At 54.0% G+C, this 15,254-nt stretch overlaps 4 protein-coding genes across 8 annotated transcripts; 2 read left to right on the forward strand and 2 right to left on the reverse strand.

Moving 5' to 3' along the window:
• Positions 1–397: 397 nt before the first annotated feature.
• On the forward strand, positions 398–3,517 carry G6PC (glucose-6-phosphatase catalytic subunit). 2 transcript variants are annotated; one of them, XM_004948631.4, is made up of 6 exons: positions 398–654; positions 1,022–1,131; positions 1,927–2,035; positions 2,185–2,300; positions 2,582–3,099; positions 3,183–3,517. In XM_004948631.4, exons 1-5 carry the CDS (start codon positions 425–427, stop codon positions 3,091–3,093), a joined length of 1,077 nt encoding a protein of 358 aa, XP_004948688.2. In that variant the 5' UTR covers positions 398–424; the 3' UTR covers positions 3,094–3,099; positions 3,183–3,517. The 2 variants fall into 2 exon arrangements, with proteins under 2 accessions (XP_004948688.2, XP_003642865.2); XM_003642817.5 differs by having other exon boundaries at positions 2,582–3,517.
• A 1,055-nt stretch (positions 3,518–4,572) lies between these two features.
• On the reverse strand, positions 4,573–8,936 carry AARSD1 (alanyl-tRNA synthetase domain containing 1). Of its 2 annotated transcripts, NM_001328355.1 has the most exons (12): positions 8,800–8,936; positions 8,594–8,716; positions 8,364–8,523; positions 7,959–8,016; positions 7,450–7,606; positions 7,236–7,352; positions 6,914–7,044; positions 6,683–6,749; positions 6,427–6,518; positions 5,767–5,821; positions 5,214–5,308; positions 4,573–5,052 (listed from the first exon to the last, which is right to left on the reverse strand). In NM_001328355.1, the coding sequence occupies exons 1-12, from the start codon at positions 8,836–8,838 to the stop codon at positions 4,917–4,919; spliced, it is 1,230 nt and encodes a 409-aa protein (NP_001315284.1). In that variant the 5' UTR covers positions 8,839–8,936; the 3' UTR covers positions 4,573–4,916. The 2 variants fall into 2 exon arrangements, with proteins under 2 accessions (NP_001315284.1, XP_040508985.1); XM_040653051.2 differs by lacking the exon at positions 5,214–5,308 and having other exon boundaries at positions 8,800–8,918.
• A 101-nt stretch (positions 8,937–9,037) lies between these two features.
• PTGES3L (prostaglandin E synthase 3 (cytosolic)-like) lies at positions 9,038–11,058 on the reverse strand. Of its 3 annotated transcripts, none has more exons than NM_001328354.1 (7): positions 10,965–11,058; positions 10,488–10,601; positions 10,314–10,380; positions 10,019–10,117; positions 9,586–9,675; positions 9,444–9,497; positions 9,038–9,266 (listed from the first exon to the last, which is right to left on the reverse strand). In NM_001328354.1, the coding sequence occupies exons 1-7, from the start codon at positions 10,970–10,972 to the stop codon at positions 9,255–9,257; spliced, it is 444 nt and encodes a 147-aa protein (NP_001315283.1). In that variant the 5' UTR covers positions 10,973–11,058; the 3' UTR covers positions 9,038–9,254. The 3 variants fall into 3 exon arrangements, with proteins under 3 accessions (NP_001315283.1, XP_024999744.1, XP_015155117.3); XM_025143976.3 differs by having other exon boundaries at positions 10,488–10,616; positions 10,965–11,054; XM_015299631.4 differs by lacking the exon at positions 9,038–9,266 and having other exon boundaries at positions 9,466–9,497; positions 9,586–9,695; positions 10,488–10,616; positions 10,965–11,054.
• Positions 11,059–11,125: 67 nt separating this feature from the next.
• On the forward strand, positions 11,126–14,846 carry RUNDC1 (RUN domain containing 1). Its single transcript, NM_001328352.1, has 5 exons — positions 11,126–11,489; positions 12,193–12,351; positions 12,561–12,759; positions 12,971–13,078; positions 13,321–14,846. The coding sequence occupies exons 1-5, from the start codon at positions 11,172–11,174 to the stop codon at positions 14,184–14,186; spliced, it is 1,650 nt and encodes a 549-aa protein (NP_001315281.1). The 5' UTR covers positions 11,126–11,171; the 3' UTR covers positions 14,187–14,846.
• Positions 14,847–15,254: the final 408 nt, after the last annotated feature.

Raw genomic sequence — 15,254 nt, forward strand, 5'->3', positions numbered from 1 at the left:
GCTTGGGCTGATGGCAGAGGGATAGGATAAACGTCACTCCATCCCTCTGCAGGTACTTAAACCTCTTCCCTGCTGAAACATTGGGGTTCACGAGCAGATCAGGTGTTTTTTTGAGGGAGAGCCAGGCAGAGGAGGGACTGCAGAATCCCCCCCCCCCCCCCCCGAGTAACGGGGCAGTGAAGGGTTAAGGCTCCTGCAGGGCATGCCCTATGCCACCCTGCAGCCTGTTTTTCCCCTTTATGCAAGTTGTTCCAAACACGTTTGTAACAACCCACCAGCGATGCACCCTTCAGCAAAAGTGGTTTTGGGTCCAAAGATCAATGCTGGGACAAGTGACCTATCGGCAGCAAACACGAACCTGTGGGGTATAAAACTGCACTGGAGCACGGGACAGCCTGAACCAGGCAGGAGGCTGCGGAGGAGGATGGAAGCCCCCATGAACCTCCTGCATGATGCAGGCATCCAGGCGACACAGTGGCTGCAGGAGCATTTCCAGGGCTCTCAGGACTGGTTCCTCTTCATCTCCTTTGCCGCAGACCTCAGGAACACTTTCTTTGTTCTTTTCCCTATCTGGTTCCATTTGTGTGAGCCAGTGGGCATCCGGCTTATCTGGGTGGCCGTGATCGGGGACTGGCTCAACCTTGTCTTCAAGTGGTGAGTAGTGCTGTGCTGCAGCTTGTGGCAGGTGCACCAACATAGCTGGATTAATATAGCCAGATGTGTGCCCAGTACTTATGTACCACCTTACACCCTAAACATGTGATGGGGACAGGTGGCCTCTGCCCATGCTGGCACCGTGGGATGGCTGCTCATAGCCTGAAAAGGCATGGAAGGAGCGGACATATCCTCTTCTCAGAGCATCAGCTTGCTTCCAGGGCATTCCCTCTCCTCCTCCTAAGGGTTTGGGGATGGGGACGGGGACAGGTGCTGTCTGGGTGCTAACACCTTCCAGCTCACAGCCAGACCTGGAACCACAGCCTGCTTTGATGCCCAGGACAACCACAAACCCCTTTCATTTCAGGATCCTGTTTGGGGAGAGGCCGTACTGGTGGGTACACGAGACTGATTATTACAGCAACGCCTCTGCGCCGGCCATCCAGCAGTTCCCACTCACCTGCGAGACCGGCCCTGGTAGGGACCCCCGCTCTGACAAAAGTGGTTGGCACTTTGTCCAGGGACCCAGGAGTCCTGATCCTATGCCGGGGCGGGGGGGATGGGGGGGGAGTTGTGCTGGCACAGCTGGGACTATTATCTTGGCCATTATCACTGAGCTGTGAGGCCACTGCCATGCCCTAGTGCAGAGCAGACTTTTACCCTTGGTGTGTGCAGGTGTGGAAATTTAGCACAAACTCTGCCTGTGCCAGGCTGCAGAGATAGTGGGGACCTGGAGCATCTCGTGATGGAGAAAGCCTGAGAGCCCTAGTGCTGCTCACTTGGTGAAGAGAAGGCTGAGAGGGGATCTGATCAGTGCTGATCAGTGTCTGAAAGGTGGAGGCCAGGATCCAGTAGGTGGTGCCCAGCACCACGACATGGGGCACTGGGCACAGGGAGTTCTAGCTGACTGCGAGGAAGAACTTTTGTGCTGTCAGAGTGATGGAGCTCAAGCACAGCTGCCTGGAGAGGTGCAGGAATCTCCTTCTCTGGAGATATCCAAACCCATCTGGACTCACTCCTGTGCAACCTGCTCTGGGGAAACTACTGGGGCGGGGGGAGGGGTTGAACTGAATTGTGAGAGCTCTAGAGGTCCCTTCTTCCCCCCTCAGTTCTGTGATTCTGTGCTCCCTGTGACCACTGTATCACAGATAGCCACACTATCACCTGCCTGCAGGCTAGGGATGGGTGCTTGGTGCCAGAGCACCTGGGGCACGAGGGCAGCAGGGACAGCCTGCTCTGAGGGGGCTGACCTAAGCCCTGCTTCTCACCCAGGGAGCCCCTCCGGCCATGCCATGGGTGCAGCAGGAGTGTACTACGTCATGGTGACCGCCCTGCTTTCCATCGCCATGGGCAAGAAGCAGTCAAAAACACTGAAGTACTGGTGAGTGTGTGCAAGCCCTGACCCAGAGATGAAGGGGACGCAGGCAGATCCATTTATGCAGCAGCCCCACAATGCTCTGGCACCACTCAACATCCGTAGTGGCAACGTGCGCCAGTTCTGGTGCTGATGGAGCTCTCTACCCCTTGCAGGATTCTGTGGGCCATGCTGTGGACGGGGTTCTGGGCCGTTCAGGTCTGCGTCTGTCTGTCCCGCATTTTCATCGCTGCTCACTTTCCTCATCAGGTCATCGCAGGGGTCATATCTGGTGAGCTCACCTTGTTTCTGTCCGTTGCGCAACTTAGCACGCCCCTGTGCTCCCATTGTGTGCATGAGAAAGGAGCAGGGGCAAGCTAGAACTGCAGACAACGGCTCTACACTTGTTGCTGTTGAGAAGGAGCCTTTGTCCATGTGCCACTGGATGTGGGCTGGGGGACATAAAAAGAGGGATTTGTGAGTGTAAGGGTGCAGCAGTGACAGTCAGGTCTGCACCTCCCTCTGGAGCCATCTTTATCCCGCTCTGACTGCCAGTACCTCTTCTCCTGGCAGGCATGGCCGTGGCTGAGACCTTCCAGCACATCCACTCCATCTACCATGCCAGCCTCCGCAGGTACCTGGGCATCACCTTCTTCCTCTTCAGCTTCGCCTTGGGCTTCTACCTGCTTCTGCGGATGCTTGGTGTTGAACTGCTCTGGACACTGGAGAAGGCACAGAGGTGGTGTGCCCATCCTGAGTGGGTCCACATCGACACCACGCCCTTCGCCAGCCTTCTTCGCAACCTGGGCATCCTGTTTGGGCTGGGGCTGGCCCTGAGTTCCCACATGTACCTGGAGAGCTGCCGGGGGAAGCAAGGCTGCCAGCTGTCCTTCCGCCTAGGCTGTGCTGCTGCCTCGCTGCTGGTCCTGCACCTCTTTGATGCCTTCAGGCCACCCTCCCACATACAGCTGCTCTTCTATGTCCTTTCCTTCTGCAAGAGTGCAGCCGTGCCGCTGGCCACCGTCGGCCTCATTCCCTACTGCATCTCTCAGTTTGTGGCCACGAAGGACAAGAAGGGTGTCTAGGGGCAGGTAATAGCGTGGCCACCCTGGCTCAGGGCTGGGGACAGGAGCCATGGGATCATGGGGGTTGTGCTGGTTTCTCCTCATTACAGCTTCATGTGCTGACTCCCGCATGGCGTGCACCCACGGTGCCAGATGTGCCACAGGCGCCGGTGGCACAAGGAACAGAGATGGCAGGAGCAAGGCACTGTGCAGTTGTGGGTGCTCAAAGGCTGTGGCAAGGCAGCTCTGCAGGGGAACAGGCAGGAGATGGAAACAAACACCAGCTCGTGGGAGTCCCCAGCCCCAAGGCTCCTCAGCCCTTGGGACCACTGTCCAGTATTCACTGCTGCGTGAAGCAGCTTTCGGTACGTGTGTGTATACTGCACATATATGTAGCGGTGTGTCTGTAAATGGGGTATTTTATTAAAGCTGAAGATGTATTTTATTGGTGAGTTCAGCTGTCTTGGGGGTGCAGGGATGGTGCCCAAGTGCCATCCCCAGGGACAGGGAGGCTGTTGATGCTGCAGAAAGGATATCTCTTCTAAGGTCCTGCTCCTGCTTGCTGCAAAACATGGAGAGGTAGCACCACACTTCCCCAAGTCTTTCTGCTGCCCAGAACACACAGGTGTGTAAAACAGACCTCAGTTCTGGGAAGGTGCATGGAGGTGTCCTGATCGAAGTTCAGTAGTGGCTGCACACAGGGCAGGGAGGCAAAGCTGCTTTTGTACTCTTTGTTCAGGGGCCCTGTATACACCACGTGCCAGCAATAAATACATGTTTGTGTCACCTCACTACTGAGGGCAGCAAGTAGAGCTTCGAAACCCAGCAGGCTGAGGCTGTGTGGGGTCGGTGCAGCACTGCTTGGCAACCCCACATCCCCTGTACCCTGCCCCATCAGCAGAACAGCTGACTGTGATAGGAGTGACTTCAGTACATACACGCACATAGCACAGTTAAAGCTCATGAAAGTAATCAATGCATGCTGGCAACTGTCAGAGATACAGTGCATGTACAAAGTGCGTGCAGCCCAGGTGATAAAGACCAAACAGCAAATCATCTGAACCCCATGCTAAAATCCCATCCAAAGCAAAGTAGGCTGTAAACATTTAAGGATAGAGCTCAGCTGTGGAGCTCATTTTCTACAGGAAAAGCTTCACTGGGAAGCTTACTTAGATCAGCAACTCCCAGGTTTCCACCGGCTAGGACAGTGTTGGCCAAGTCGTCGGTCCAGCTGCACAAAGATGCAGCCAGCATCATGGAAGGCTCTGGGCACCCTGTGCATAAGGAACAAGGACTGCTGCTTCCTGTCCTCGTGCAGCAGTGTCACAGCAGGAGCTGACAGCCTGCACTGCCTTGACCCTTAGCCTGATCCTGCTACTCACAAACAGCTCAATAGCTGCCAGAGGGCTCTGCTCTCTTTTGAGTGACAGCACAACATGGCCAAGCAAGGAAACCACGTGAAACTGTTGCTATCCTGTATGTTCATGGAAGATAAACATCTTTAGGATGGAGATTTGTCTGTCTTTATTTTTCTGTTTATTATCAACATCCAGACTAAACCTGCCATGCCTGTTCTAGGAGGGGAAAAAAAACAACACTACCCAGTCCCGTATCAGGTGCTTTTTGACCACAGCTCTTCAGTGCCCCTTTTGTTTCTGCAGCTGAAGTTGTAGCAGCCTTGGGAACCGCTGGCAGAAATGGCAAGCTGGAGAGACATTGAGTAGGAGTCCTTCCTAACTCCATGGGATTTTACATGGGACTTTTTTTGTCTTTATTCTCTGGGAGAGAACTTAGTGGAGATCCTACAAAGCAGGGATGACAGCCCTACTTTCAAAATTCTTTCTTTACGCTTCATCTGTTTGTTGACTGATGAATTCCTGGAGCAGAGCTTGCACTTCTCCTCGACGACTCATCTTGGTTGCCTTGCCCTGGTAGCGGCCTCGCTTCCCAGCTCCTTTGCCTTCCAGCAGCTCTGCCACCCTGCAGTAATGTCAGGACGTGCTGACGGCCACTCACTTGCAGAGCAAAGTGGCTTGCCCTAACCTGCTCAGTGAGCATACAAGGGTCCATGCCCTAATTACACTGCTCAGCTGTTTGGGTAGAAGTCTCACTAATTTTAAAGAAACCACAGAACACAGTACCTGGGACCTAAATTCTCAACTGCTTCAACAGATCCAGCTAGAAGAAAGAGTCCTGCTTCCTTTTCATCTCCCACAGTCAGGAACAGCAGGGTTTCCTGTAGACAGAGAGTGGGATAATGCTCCCAAAGGGCCAGTGCCCTCCTTTTCCCATTAAGACACTAAAACAAGTTGTAAGTTTGTGCTCACTACTGAAACTCAATTTGAAGTAAGAGGGGAGGGAGCTTTTGAACCTTTCGTACTGAATTGTATACTGTGGGGGACTGAATAGGTACCGGAGTATCCTAAGTTAACATGTCCAAAGAGGATCTGTATGGTTTTTTGTGAGACAGGCTCTTCCACGGTGTTCTGAATTTTCACTGCTGTATTTTTTGACTATTGAGGATCCCCAGCACAACGAGGCTGCTGGGGACCACAACCTTGTCTAACTTTTGGAAGGAAAGAAACCTGTAGCTTGTGACTGTGGTGCAAATGGAAGCCTATCCAGCCCTTGCCCGTGCTACAAAGTTGAATGAAAACACCACTGGTGTCAGGTTAGTCTGTATCAACAACTCACCTCTTTCCCAATCTCATTAGCGATGATGTTCATAAACTCAGAGTCACCCTCTTTCCTGCATGGACAGGTAAAAAGGCACTTCAGAGAAAAAAAAAAATATATATATATATATTTACACCAGAGTCCAAAATATTAATAACAAATGGCAGGAAATGACTCTCCAAGCCCAGTTTTTTTCAGTTTTCCATTTTGTGTGCTTAAGACTAAAATTGCCACCAATATCAGAGAAGTTGAAAGGTAAGATCCGCAAGCACAGCCTATGATTGTGCCTGAGGTTTTGATCTCTTGCAATCAGGCTGCAGATTATTTTCTTTCCATACATATAAGTTATTTTTTGGTAATTTCCTGTGGATATACTAGGAATTATTGAAGTGTTTAAGAAATCGAGCTCCACAGTTTTATTTGAAAATATTGCGAGCAAAAAGACATGAGACACAATCATTTCTTAGCTATGACTGAATTACTAACACATTTCTTTAACTACACAACCTTCTGGCAGGCCCAGACAGTTCTATCCACCTTGCTTGTATTCGTCCTTGAAGAATCTTTGACTTTTAAAATATAATCATCATAAACAGGCCTGAATAGGAGTCAGGGAAATGCAGCTGTCACAAATCATATACCATGGGTTCTTATCCTTATCCCTGAACTCCTCCATACCTGTGTAAGACAAACAGCGGACTTTGAACAGGTTTGCTTTTGAAATCCCGGGCTATCAAAACCGCAATGTCTCTTAGCAGGTTCAAATTATTCTGAAAGAAAAGTGAAAAAGCAGCACCGCAGATGGTCAAGCCAGCAAGAACACTGAGCTGTGTTCCCAGAATTGAAAGCAGTTTTGATAAAAACGGATGCCTTGAATTCAATTGCTCAGGTCTACAGGAAGCAGACAATCTGGTTTCCCCAGCCAACCTCATACCTTCTGAAGAAGTTTCACAGAACTCTGCAATCTCTTCACAGCCTCTACATGTTCACCCGGTCCATTTCTGAAAGAAAAAGGAGAATTTGGATCACTGCTCTGAAGATTTATTAATGGGGAAAAAGCGGGTAACGTATAATAAAAAGCATCATGTAGATGCACCTGAGACTTATGCTATATTTGTCAGAAGGAAAAATGAAGATGAAAGAACCAAAGTGAAAAGGGTATTACTTCAGCAGTGAGGTTAGGGCCTTCTCAGTACGGTGACTTTGTTCAACTGACTTCAGCACTCTATTTCCTGCCAGGAAAACCAAGTTGGTTTTGTTCTTTTTCCCTTTCTCGGTGCAAATAAGTTTAATAACCTTAAAGAGAAGAACAACCTGGTTAGAAAAGGAGAATGGTATTTTGCTTGTACCCTCATAGGTGGTCAGCTCTGCCCATTTTCCTTCCAGGACAATTTCAAGCAGACCCCGTATCTCCAGAATTTCTGCTGTCCTTGAGCTGTGTGCGTGGGCTGAGGGCTCCTGGAGGTAATGTAGCTGCAGACCCCTACCTGCAAGTCACTCAGGTTGGAGACATGAGTCCCACAGCACATGTTGGAGTCTATGCCTTCAATGTCTACAACTCGAACTGGCCCCGTGTGGTCACCTGGCAAGCCGCGGCTTCTCACCTAGCAAAGCAGGAGAATGGCAGACAAACCAATACCCCTGCTGCAAATGCTTTGGCCCTGTGGATAATCACCTGTTCCCTTCACTTCCATCACTCACTGTTTCAACCTCAGGGTCATCTGCAGCCAGTTCCCGCACTGTCACAGGTATCCTCTCCCGGATCTTCTCATTCACACTCTGCTCCAGGGCCTCCATTTGCTCCGTGGTCATGGAGGGGGTGTCCAGCTCAATGACACTCTGTTGCCGGCCCAGCTCCCTGCACAGATGAAGAGAGCACCTGCTGCTGTGAAGAGCAGGTGGAAGATCCCTCTAGGCAGCACAAAGTGCCATCTGAGAGGAGCTGCTGGCAATGTGAATGAAACCAAACGCTTCTTTCCTCTCCCTGCTGTTTAAAGAACATCAGATGCACATCACACACATGCAACAGGACAAGACAAAGCAAACAGTTTATGCATTTTGTCTTACTTCAGCCAGTCCTCCCAGGCCTTTTGTGCTTAGGTGAAATATCACAGCATATGCTGCTTTCCATTACCAACATGCACCTCCTCCTGCCCTGGTGGCACGCACACCAGGTGAGGCTAAGGTTAATGGCTGCTTTTCCAGCTCACCATGAAGTTGTTTTGAATCCAAACATCTGCTCCGCTATGGCAGTGATGAGGTGCTGTCCTGAAAGAGAAGTGCAAGCAGTGGCTTTGAGCTTGGGATGCAGGAAAGGGTCCTCCTCCAAACTGCACACACTTATTCTGCCGACATTCCCCGCGGTGCTTGGGCCCGGCCCAGACGCCGGGAGGCTGCTGGGGGCAGCTGTCACTGGGTGGTCCTCGGAGACCCAGGGGCATCACAGCATACTCCGAGGGTCTCCGGTGCACCGCGCGTTGCCTCCAGCCCCGTGAAGCCGCCTTACGAGCACGACGGGGACAACCGGGGGGGGGAAGGGGGCGGGGAAGAACCGGCGGACGAACGGGAGGGGGACGAAGCGCGCGCTGCCCTCATCACCCGCCCCAGCCCCGCACCCGAGTGCTGCTGCATGTGATCGAAGCGGCGCTCCCAGTCCAACGACAGCAGCACGGCGCTGCCCGGCTCCAGCGCCGTCTCCACGAAGTGCACGGCCTCGGCGCCGCGCCGGGTGACGCGCAGCACCGGGACGGCGCCGATGAGGCCGCGGTCATCGGGCTGCGGAGACAGAGAGCCGCTGTCCGGGCCCGGTCGTGCCGCCCCGCTCCTCGCCCGGTCCAGGCCCTACCTGCCCGCCGCCCTCGGGGAAGAGGATCGTGTCCTCCAGCACCACCTGGAAGCCGCGCATCGGTTCCCCACCGCTCTCAGGCCGCAGCTCGGCCTCCCGACACGACACCACCCTGGTGGCGAACTGCAACGCAGAGGCGGCGGCGCCGTGAGGGGCCGGGCCGGGCCGCGCCGCCAGCCCCGCCGCGCCGCCAGCCCCGCCGCTACCTGCCGAGCCCAGCTGTCCCGCTGGCACCGGAACACCATGGCGGCGGCACCCCGTGCTGCGGAGAGACGGCGAACCAGGAACAGCGGACGGCCGGCGGGAGAAACCGGCGGGCGGGGCCTGCAGAGCGGCGGATGCGGCCCGGAGCGCGCTGACAGCGGGCGGAGCTTCGCCTCTCGAGCCGGACCGCACCACCCTCCCGTCCCGCGGGTCCCCGAGCACGCGGCACGCCGGTGCGCATCGCGGCAGCGGTTCGCGTTTATTGCCCCGCGCGTAATCGGCACTGGAAGAGCGTGCAGCTCTCGCCGCCGTGCTTTGGGGTCCGCCGCACTCTGCCGCAAACCGGCGTCGTTCCTCGGGGCTCCGCTTTCCTCGCCCGTGTCCCGGCTCGTTGCTGTGCGCTGCTGGCGCACGGGGAGGGCTTTGAGGAGCCGCGCTGTCTATGAGGAGCTGGGCTTCAGAGGTCGTCCTGCGGAGGGATGAGGAGTGTGGTGGGAGGAGGCCGGCAGCGCCCACCCGGTGCTGCCCGGAAGCCCCTGGGTGCATCCCCACGGCACACTGCAACCCAGGGGGCAGCAGCCGGACCAAGAAGGGCGCCAGGGACTTCTGGAGTGCCTGGGGGGTACAGCTCCCAGGCTCTACTCACATCCAGGTCATCCATGGTCGGGGGGGGGGCCTTGTCCGTCACCTTCTGCAGGAGCTGGATGGGGAACAAAGGTCTGTGGGAACTGCATGGCTGGCTGTCCCCCACCGTGCCACGCACCCTGTGCACACAAAACCTGGCTCACCTCTGCGTACTCCTCCACCATGGCCCTCTCCACCTCCTCATCCCCTTCCCAGTCTCGCCAGTTGTCAAAGTCAACGGAGAGCCAGGCTGGCTGTGAACAGAGAGTATCCCCTGAGGAAGGAAGCAGCATGGCCCTGACCTCACACGGAGCAAGCACGGGCTACTCCTGCATAGGAGAATGTCCCTGTGGCTGTAGGGGCCAGTCCTGACCCTACCCACACTGAGGGATGGGGATGCCACATCTTCCCCAAAGTGCTTAAGTGGGCTGACAGGGACCAGGAGGCATTCCTGCGTGTGCCTACTGGGAGCTCTATTTTGGGGTGGCTGTACCAGGCCCAGGGTGTCTGTCCTGGGGGCACGTGGAACCCGGGAAGCCACTGTACTGGGAACAGACAGTCCCAAAGGCTCTCCCTACTGTCCGGCGCCATATGCACCTTGATGTTCTCCTTGGTGATGCGGGGCCAGGCCACTTTCTCCTTCCACTTCCTCATAAAGCATGTGATGGAGCGGTCAGAACGTTTCTCTCGTGAGTCCTGCCAAGAGATGGGGATGCCTGAGGATCAAAGCTCAGCCACACTGAGTTCCCAGGCTTGTGCTCACCCCACTCAGACTCTCAGGAAATGAACAGAATTCAACTCTAAGCTGCACTGCTTAAGATGGCACAGTCTCTGTTCAATTCTGAGCATGATGCAGGCTGTCAGGGAATGGCTTGCTGGGGAGAAGCCTCACCTTGGAGTTCACCCTGGCATACAGGTTGATCTCATTGTAGAATTCTACTCCATCTGCGTTTTTGCAGCTGCCAAAATACAGATACCTGGTTTAGGACAGAGCTGACCAGCTTCACTGGCTCACACAGGGTCCTCCTGCCCCCAGGATCCCCATAGCTCCAGACCCATAGCTCACCTGAACACCAATCGGTGGTCCTCAATGACAACCTGAACATCTGTGCTGTCCTCCACGCAGAACTCCAGGAAAACATACCGTGGGCGGTCATACCACAGTGTCTTTGCGTGTTGCCTGGGAAAACACGGGCTGTGGGTACTTCCACAGAAGCTTCAGTGCAGCAAAGACAGACTGCACATAAGGCACGAGCAGAGATTTGGGCCCCTCGTTGGGCCCCTCACAGGCTGCACTGTAGGCACCACGGGACCAGTTACCCAGTGGGTGGCAGCAAGCGCACCGCGGCTCACAGCGCCCGCGGGCTGCAGCAGGCCGTGATAGGCCACCGCTGCCGTGTCCGTTACCAGCAGCCGCTGTCCTGGGGCCCTGCCCGGGGCCTGGTTTGGGTGTTGCCCCAGGCCTTGCGTGGGTGTTTGGGACTCGACCGGGCGTTGTCCCGGGACCCCGCCACGCGCTGTCCCGTGCAACAGCCCCGCTCACCTCGCCATGTCCGTGCCGGCCCCGCGCCGCACTACTTCGGACCGTCGGGAACGGGGCCGGGCGCTTCTCCTCCCGCTCCCTCCCAGCCTCAAGGGGGCGCTCTGGCAGATCGCGGCGGGGGGCGCGCTCTGGTGCCGCGCAGGCCCCGCCCCGCCCGCGCCGCGGCGAGAAGATGGCGGCGGCTGCGCAGCGCAGGTGGCGGCCATAATGGAGTCGGAGGGCGGCCCGCTGGGCCCGGGGGAGCGCTGGGCACCGGTGGGTGCTGTGACGGTGGAGCAAGAGGAGGAGGAAGAGGAAGAAGAGACGGCGGGGTCGCCGCGGTCGGTGCCGCGGTTGCGGGCCGAGCGGCGCCGCCTGCACGGGGCACTGCTGGCGCTGGCCTCGCACTTCGCGCAAGTGCAGTTCCGGCTGCGGCAGGTGGCCAGGGCCGGCCCGGCCGAGCAGCAGCGCCTGCTCCGCGACCTCGAGGACTTCGCCTTCCGCGGCTGCCCCGCGCCGCTGGCTCACGAGCTCGGGGATGGCCCAGTGAGTGCCCGGGGCCCGGCGACGCGGTGGGGCTGGGCGCCGTGATGGGGCAGATGGCGCCTCCTGTCCCGGGCTCTCCTTATAGGCCTGTAGGAAAGCTGCGAGGGGACGCCGCCAGGGAGTGCGGTGCCAGGACGAGGGATAGTGGCCTTAAGATAAAAGAGGGTGGCTTAAATTAGATGTAAGGAAGATATTCCCTATGAAGGTTCTGAAGCACTAGCACAGGCTGCCCAGGGAATCTAGGGTGCTCCATCCCTGGAGTTGTTGGAGGCCAGGTTAAATGGAGCTTTGGGCAACCTGTGGCAGGGGCTGGAGCTGAACGGGCTTTAGGGTCTGTGATTCTGTGACTTGTTTAAAATCCAATTAGCTGCAGCTGTGCCCCTTCCCCCCCCCCCACTGTGACAGGTATCTGAGGTAAGGAGTGGTTGTTACAGCTGCCCAGCACTGCTCTGACCAGTGGTGTTGCACCATGACAGATGTGCATGTGATGGGGCTTGTCTGCAGAGGTTCTTGTTTGTCACATGAGCTGATGTGACCAGTGCCTCTCCTTGATGTGCAGACACACTTTTTTCTTGAAATGACTTGTAATATTCACCAGTTAATTGCATGAACTAGAAACGTTCCTCATATCACAGTCCTGTGCTATGGGGCTGACCTGCGATGGTGAATGTTTCATTTTATTTACTGACAACTTTTTCTTCAGAGTGAGCAAGAGAAGCAGGAGCAAATTGAGATCCACAAGGAAAAGCAAAGAGAGCTGATCTTGCAGCTTAAGACACAGCTGGATGACCTAGAGACGTTTGCATACCAAGAGGGCAGCTATGACTCTCTTCCACAGTCTGTGGTTATGGAAAGGCAACGGGTAAGGCTCCTGAGGTTCTGTATTGCTCACAGTCATTAGTAATGCAGTATCAGTAGTTAGCCTGCATGCATGCATACAATCTTGTCATTTATTGTGATTTTCATTGTGTGACAAAGAAGCCTATTTCTAAGGTAGTGAGTGGAGTATTTTGGAGGTCGTGGACACTGGTACCACACAGTGAGGTGATACAACTGACTCATGTTTTGCAGATGATTATAGATGAATTAATTAAGAAGCTGGACATGAACTTGAGTGAAGATATTGCAACACTGTCTCCAGAAGAATTGCGACAGCGTGTGGATGCTGCCATAGCACAGATTGTTAATCCAGCTCGGGTGAAGGAACAGTTGGTAGAACAACTAAAGACGCAAATAAGGGATCTTGAAATGTTTATCAACTTCATTCAAGGTCAGTGCTCAGTTTTTAGACAAGTAGATTGAACTGATATGTGATTATGACATAGTTATGAGGAGGGAGTCTGCAGATGTCAAAGGATGTTCAGTGCTGGTGGTGAATAGAAACAGACTGCCAAGCAAGGAGCAGAGTGGTTTAAAGGAGTACTGAGCTTAATACGTGGGATACACGGTTTAAATTCACAAGTGTGAAATTCTTGTTCTAGATGAAGTTGGAAGCTCTGGTAAGGCGGAAGATGGACACTGTGAGTGTGCAAGCAGAAAAGATGGTGGTGGTTCCTTCAAACCAAATATCTGGTCTTCTGGAAACAGAGGTAGGCACTGCTTGGCATGAAGCTTTGTCTCTTTTTTGCTGTCACTCATTTGATGTTTGTGGAGCGTGAACCAGCATCCAGGTACATCAGCCTGTTTTTAAAGTGGTTTTTGATTTCTATTATTTATAAATTCTATTGGTAAAAGGTCTGTGTACAGTTCTTTGGCCATTCTTAAGAGCAGATATGTTGATTCCTTAATGAGAAAGTTTGTGGTTTTTTGCTTTCTTTTCTAACCTGAGCAGTGAACCCAGAAGATGCCAAAAAGATGCGAGAAACGGGCCTGCACCTCATGCGTCGTATGCTTGCTGTGCTACAGATATTTGCTGTTAGTCAGTTTGGTTGTGCTACTGGTCAAATTCCTCGCAGCCTCTGGCAGAAGGACCAAACCAACAAAGACTATTCTCCCTTAATTAAGAAACTGGAGCTGTCCGTAGACCGGGTAAGGCAGCTAGCTTTGAAACACCAGCAGGATGACCATGTTATCAGTTCTTCCGATCTGCAGGACATTTCATTAGGAGGGAGAGATGAACTGACTCTGGCTGTGCGGAAGGAGCTGACCATTGCTTTGCGAGACCTGATGGCTCACGGGCTCTGTGCTTCTTCTCAAGGGATGAGCTTGGTGTTGGCACCCATTGCATGCTTGATTCCTGCATTCACCTCCTCGCCACAGACCATGCACCCCTGGGAGCTCTTTGTGGAGTATTACAAAACTAAAAATGGACAGGCCTTTGTGGAGTCTCCAGCTCGCAAGCTCTCCCAGTCCTTTGCCTTGCCTGTGTCAGGAGGAGTCACCATCACACCCAAGCAGAGCCTGCTGACAGCAGTTCACACTGTTCTCACTGAGCATAACCCCTTCAAGCGCAGTGCAGACTCTGAACTGAAAGCTCTAGTGTGTATGGCGCTAAACGAGCAGCGCTTGGTCTCCTGGGTAAACCTGATCTGCAAATCTGGAGCTTTGGTGCAATCTCACTACCACCCATGGAGCTACATGGTAAACACAGGCTTTGAGAGTGCACTTAATATCCTCAGTCGTCTGAGCAGCTTGAAGTTCAGCCTCCCAGTTGACCTGGCTGTCCGGCAGCTGAAGAACATCAAAGATGCTTTTTGATGTGTTTTTATTGTAGATTCTCCACTTTTCATAAGTGAGCAGCTGTTGGTCTCCAGAAGCCTGGCCTTTTTTTTCTTTAAGACCAAGTTTGGCTCTTTGAAATTGATACTTGCTTTTAGGGAGATCTTGATGCTGGTGGCTGGGTGTGGTACAGCACTTTATCCTGCCCTTCTTATGCAGTTCTGAGTAGCAAAACTGGTGAGCAGATTTATGCCATGCCACGTGCTGGATGGGTGCAGGAGGGTCCTGACTACAGAGCCTGTCCATGGGAGCACAGTGCAGCTGAGCTGTTGTGCTGCATCTGCACACTTATTTCAAAATCTGTGGCCTAAATGGTGCCAGTATGAGACACCTCTCAGGAGGCAGTCTGACAGCTGCTTGGGAGTGGGAGTTTGGTTGCTTAGGTTTGATGTGGCTGTACAGGGGTGAGGGATTTGTTTTTCCCAGTGTGAATGTGAGAGAACTGGGGGCAAGTCCTGCTGTGGAGCTGGGTATGCACTGAACCAGCAATATTCAGGCTGCTGGATAAGGGGGCTGACATTCAAATTACTTTGTGCAAACGTCCCAGAAGGTCCTTTTCTGAAACTTCTGTGCAGAAGTCAGAGCACCGGCGGCGTGGTATTCCATAGCAGATGCATTAAACTGCTTTAGTAAGTGTCTGTGTGGAGAAAATCCGTTTCCATTGACTGTGTTTTAATTTGCGTTGGTTATTAGCCCTCGTGATGCAGGTGTGGTGGCTCACTTGGCTTTGTAATACGTGTAATATCAGTGTAATGTATCTGCAGTTCCTGATGGCATTAGGATTTGTGTGTCTGCTGTAACAGCAGCACCTCTGCTGGGCGTGGACTGCTGCAGGGATCCTGAAATGAAATTGTGAGAAGAGCGCTGCCTTGCAGTGCAGCGTTAGTCGGCATTGCACTGACGGCCCGGCAAGCACCGGGCAGAACCGTCTGCCGTATCTCCACACGCCGAAGGCTCTGCGCCGGGCCGCTGCCGGGGACGATGCGGGAGGGAGCGAGCGTGGGACTGCCGGCAGCTGCCTCGGAACTGCGGGATCGCTGTGCGCGT

This window comes from Gallus gallus, chromosome 27 (assembly GCF_016699485.2).
Source record: "Gallus gallus isolate bGalGal1 chromosome 27, bGalGal1.mat.broiler.GRCg7b, whole genome shotgun sequence".
Lineage (NCBI taxonomy): Eukaryota > Metazoa > Chordata > Aves > Galliformes > Phasianidae > Gallus > Gallus gallus.